Genomic DNA, 5641 nt, shown 5'->3' on the forward strand with positions numbered 1-5641 from the left:
TTATTTATTGCTTTTTGATTATTGCATTGCATGTTTAGAGCTTTCGTCATGTAAATATTTTATCTATAATCGTTTCTAATAAATAGGGGTAATTTAGTAACTTTACACTGTTATTTATGAAATAATCCGTCATAGGGAACCCGAAAGGGGCGTTGTGGGGTGCTAACACCTTCCTCGCACGTAACCGACTCCCTTACCCGACTCTGGTTGTAATGGCCAAAGTTGATTTACGAAAATCAATTGCCTTATATCTTTTTCCAATCTTTTAAGTAAAATATTGGTGGCGACTCCAAGAACCCTTCTTTTTACGAAAACTGCTAATCTATGGAGGGTCCCGTTTGGGATTAACATAGGTTGGTGAGAATCATTTAATAAATATTGTTAGTTCGATGAGGTCTCAGTTTGAGAATAAGTCGCTCTAACAATCCATCTTTTTTCCAAACTTTAAAAAGAGTCCAACCATCGTCGCGAATGCCAATGTCCGTTTCGGCGGGTGGCGACATGCACATGTGACACAAGGTTTGAATTCAAATTTGAATTTGAATTCAAATCTTGGCGCCAACATGTGACCTATCATGTGGCGCCAAGTGTCTCCTCCTATTTTCGGTGCATTATATGTTCCCTCCTAACACATTTTGTATTCACTTTGAATGATTAATGAAATTTGTGAGCCATAGTGCCGAGTTTCCCTCTCAAAGTCTCCTTGAGTTCATCTTCAAAAGCCTTAGGAATTCACCTAGAATCCTTCTCTTTGAAGTGTGCTCTCCATTGATGCTTGAGCTTGGATGCTTCCCTCCTAGTTCTAGGTTGAGTTCATCCGTGAGTTCATAGATTGCAAGAGTACTTGAGTTGAAGAATTCATCCTCCTTTGAAGAAGATCCGGCCTAAGCAAATCCGTGGAGAAGAACTACCTTCACTTCTCCTAGTTTTGCTATCACCTTATATGTTTAAGATGGCTAGCTTGCTTGAAATCCCTAGGATGGCTGGGCTTGCTGGATGGGTGAGATGGTTGGGCTTATGTTGAGTGTCTTTTATGCATGATTTGCACTCAACTTTTGGCACTCTTTTTGGGTAATTGTAGATAATATATATGTTATTTCACCCCTTTAATTTAAAGAATTAAGTTATACTATAAGAGTAGAGGAGTAGTAGCAATCTTAAGGAATTTCCTCATTTTTTTGCAGGATTTTTGGCTAGGCAGAGATCCACAGCCATAGCTGTGGATCTGGAGCTTGAGCTGTGGAAGTCTGGGAAGGATATAGAGGTCCAGAAAGTTGGAGCTATAGCTGTGGATCTGCAGCTATAGCTGTGGAAATCTGAAATGCACTTTGAAGCTCTAGAGAGTTGAAGCTAAAGCTGTGGACTCACAGCTAAAGCCATGGAAGCACCCAGGACCTAGCAAAAACTCCAGAGACTCACAGCCATAGCTGTGGCTTCACCGCTTGAGCATTGGAAGTTCCTTAAGATTGAAGGAGTTGTCACAGCTATAACTGTGAAACCACAGCTGCAGCCTTGGAGGTTTCTTCACCCTGAAGGACTCTCCACAGCCATAGCCGTGGATCTACAGCTACAGCCGTGGGAGTAAAAGTCAGTTTTTGGCCCTATTTTGAAGTTCATATAAAAGGGGAAAAACGAAGAAACAGGGGGAGGACAAAAAACAGAGAGAAAAACAGATTGGGAAGAACGTGAAGGGAGAAACGGAGCAAGAACGAAGACTTGGGCAGCTGGGTCATTTGGGAACGAAGCCCAACCCCTTGTTCTCATCTTCTACTTTGTAATCTCTTCTTTTACTTCTTAGATCTTGTAATGGCCATGTGTGGCTAAATCTTTTGAGGATTGGTCTTGGTGTAACTACTAACTCTTCTATTTCTTAAATCTATATATGCATTTCATTCTCATTACTTGTGCTTGATTCTACTTTTAATGCTTATACCGGCTTGATCACCCGTTATATGATATTTGGTTTTTGAATCCGGTTGGAAAACATTTTTGAAAACTCGAACTGAATCTTGCACCTAAACATCTCTTGCTCTAGGAATAGACTTGATTTGTTTAGTCACCTTGTTCAAGTCATTGTTCTTAATGCAAAGTGTTAATCATAAAACATAGAGGAATCATGTTTTAGATTAATTACTTTAGGATTCAATTTTGAGGGATCTTGTTGAATTACTAAATGAACGTGGAAGTCATGAAGATAAAATCATATTTATTTTAAGGAAATTTAAGAGTTAGCAAGTGCCCAGGGTCCAATCCTTGTTTTATATAATTGTTCTTATCTTTTACATTACCGTGTTAATTTTGCTTCACATTAACTCACTTCCAATCATATCAACATCTCTTTATTAATCATTGGAGTAAGAATTACTAAACTCCCAAATCCCTGAGGACGATACTTAATTACTACACGAAACTTGGTCCGCTTGCCAAGTGGTGTGTTTGCGAAAAACCTCATCAAGTTTCTGGCACCGTTGCCGGGGATTTGGTGCTATTTAGTAATTCTTAATCTTGTGATTTTGTAATTGTGTAAATAATTCATTTTGTGAATATTTATAATATATAGAGATATTTGTCTTGTTGTGTTTTGTGGACTCACCTTGCTATGCAGACTTCTTAAAAGTGTATGCGAGGGAAAACTCAAGCCGAAGAATTGCATTTTGACCCTGAAATTGAAAGAACGGAAAGGAGGAACAATAGTAGAACAAGAAGGCTTAGACAGTTAGAGAGAATCCAAAAACAACAGCAAGATCTTCTGAGTTCTTCTTCTTTATCAAATCAACCACACCTCGAAACAGAAATGGTTGAAGAAGGAACAGGCACTCATAATGGTGGACATGGACCAGCCAGGCCTCCTAGAAGGACCCTAGGTGATTATGCACAACAACATGGTCCTAGGCATTTCTCTAGCATTGCAGCTCCAAATACTTCTAGAGCAATGGAGATGAAGCCTGCCTTCCTTACTTTGGTTAGCTCACAACAATTTGCTGGCCTTGATCATGAGGACCCATACTCACACCTTTCAAATTTTTATGAGCTATGTGGAACAATGGGAATACCTGAAGGTGATGAGGAAGCTGTATATTTGAGGTTGTTTCCATTCTCTTTAACGGGAAAAGCTAAAGTTTTGTTACAATCTCACCCAAATCAAAGTTTAACAAGCTGGGGTGATGTGGAAAACAAGTTTGTGAATAGATTCTATCCTTCATCCAAGTATATTAAGGCCAAGTCAGAAATTACTACTTTTAGGCAAGGTGCAGATGAACCATTTTGTGAAGCCTGGGAGATATTTAAGTCATTGCTTAGAAAATGTCCTAACCATGGGTTTGAAGATATAACTCAACTCAATTTCTTTGTTAATGGAATCAAGCCTGAGGTGAAGATGTTATTGGATGCAGCAGCTGGTGGCCCCATGATGACTGTGAGCCCAGAAGAAGCTACTCAAATTATAGAATCTTTGGCATCTTCTGATCACCAAGCAGATCATGGGAGACATCAATCTCATAAAAGATGAGTTCTTTATCTCAGTACTAATGATGCAATCCTTGCTCAGAACAAGCTGCTATCTCAACAGATTGAAGCACTGACTAAGCAGATGGCCAAAATACCACAGCAGCTTCATGCCATTGCTTCCTCCCCAGCTCAATCAAATTCTTATTTAAAGTGTGATTTTTGTGGGGGAGATCATCCCAATGGTCACTGTTCTGAAACTTCAAATGAAGAAGAGGTCAACTATGTGGGTAACCAACCGGAAGGAGGTAATTTTAATTCCATAATTATAATACTAATAATTATATGCAGGGGAATCAAGGTTGGAGAAACAATAACAACAAGGGATATGGATGGAGGAATGAAGCTGGGCCATCCAATAGGCCCCCACAACAACAACAGCAACATCAACTTGCTTATCCCTCTATGCATGAAAGAACCAGTAAATTGGAGGAGACTCTGAACCAGTTCATGCATGTATCTATGAACAACCAGAAAAACACTGAAGATTCCATCAAAAATTTGGAGGTGCAGGTGGGTCAGCTAGCTAAACAATTAGCTGACATGTCTGGAGGCCCATTTTCAGCCAATACCAAGACCAACCCCAAGGAGCATTGCAAAGCCATAACAACAAGAAGTGGGAAGGTAGTTGGTAGTGATATTGGGGTGAGTGGTGATAATGAGGGTGCTGATAATAAGGAAGAAAATAGTAAACTGAAGGCGGTTGAGGAGGAGATTGAGAAGAATGAGGGAGAAAATAATAAAAATGAGGGTGTAGATAGTGAGAAAATAAAAGAGAAGAATGGAGTAAAGAAGGAGAAAAATAAAAAGAAGGGCAAGGAAGTCATTTCCACTGTTCCTATTAAAGACTTACCTTACCCTCATGCCCCATCTAAGAAAGAGAAGGAAAGACAATTTGCAAGGTTTCTGGACATCATCAAGAAGCTCCAGATAAATATTCCCTTCACTGAAGCCATGGAACAAATGCCTACTTATGCTCGGTTCATGAAGGATCTCTTGACTAAGAAGAGAAGAATTCTTGAAGAAGAAACTGTGGAGCTTGAGGCAAGATGCAGTGCTATTATACAGAAGTCTCTACCTCAGAAGTCCAGAGATCCAGGCAGTTTCACTCTCCCCGTGTCTATTGGAAATCTATCAGTGGGTAAGGCACTCATGGACCTTGGAGCCAGTATTAACTTGATGCCTTTATCCATGCTGATGAAGATAGGAGAAGTGGAAATGAGACCTACAAGAATGACCTTGTAGTTGGCAGACAGATCCATTAAGTTTCCATATGGTATAGTGGAAGATATGATGGTGAAGGTTGATAAGTTCATGTTTCTGGTTGATTTCGTAGTCATGGATATGGAAGAGGATGTAGAAGTTCCTTTGATATTGGGCAGACCCTTTATGAAAACAGCTCGAGTTATCATTGACATGGATGAAGGAAAGTTGAAGGTGAGGGTCCAAGATGAGGAAGTGAGTTTCAATGTATTTGAAACAACGAAGTTTCCAAAAGGAAACAAAGATTGCTTTAGAATTGATGTATTAGATGATGTGTACTTGGAAACTCAAAATGATTTCAAGAGCTCATCGCCACTAGAGAAGGCTTTGCCTATCTCTAACGAAGAATTGGAAAAGGTCATTGGTAAAGCTTGTCATCTGCCAATGGGATTGGAACATAAAGCATTTTGGGCTTTCAAGGCCTTAAATTATGATTTGAAGGCAGCAGGGGAGAAAAGAAAGCTTCAATTGCATGAATGGTGTAGACCCCTAAAATTGTCCGGGTCAGAAATAAGACTCGAAGACTCTCGAAGACTGAAGGAAAGTCAGCCAAAAGGACTCCTAGAAGACCCTGGAAGACTTTAGGATGATTGTCTGTAGGTTTAGAGGTCTTAGAGTAGCTTAAAATAAGAATGTGGGAGGATTGAAGATCAATACGGCCTCCTAGAGGTTCAGTACGGCCGTACTGAACATTTTGAACTACAATACGGCCGTACTGAACTCAATACGGCCGTATTGAAGTTTTTGAACTTCAGTACGGCCGTACCAAATTCAATACGGCCGTACCGTAGTTCAAAATTTTGGTACGGGCCGTATTGATGTCAGAGGCCGTATTGCGCCTCACTCCTATATATAGGACGTCATTTGGACGTTC

General features: G+C 40.0%; 1 protein-coding gene and 1 non-coding gene across 2 annotated transcripts; one reads left to right on the top strand and one right to left on the bottom strand.

The window, feature by feature from the left end:
• Window positions 1-3215: 3215 nt before the first annotated feature.
• Window positions 3216-3321, bottom strand: LOC145953627 (small nucleolar RNA R71). The gene has a single exon (XR_014430910.1). It is a non-coding gene; the product is annotated as a small nucleolar RNA R71 (small nucleolar RNA).
• Window positions 3322-3589: 268 nt separating this feature from the next.
• On the top strand, window positions 3590-4749 carry LOC145953443 (uncharacterized). The gene is made up of 3 exons (XM_083067397.1): window positions 3590-3730; window positions 3796-4192; window positions 4352-4749. The coding sequence occupies exons 1-3, from the start codon at window positions 3590-3592 to the stop codon at window positions 4747-4749; spliced, it is 936 nt and encodes a 311-aa protein (XP_082923523.1).
• Window positions 4750-5641: the final 892 nt, after the last annotated feature.

Source organism: Cajanus cajan, chromosome 11 (genome assembly GCF_000230855.2).
Source record: "Cajanus cajan strain Asha chromosome 11, NIPB_CcT2T_4, whole genome shotgun sequence".
Taxonomy (NCBI): Eukaryota; Viridiplantae; Streptophyta; class Magnoliopsida; order Fabales; family Fabaceae; genus Cajanus; species Cajanus cajan.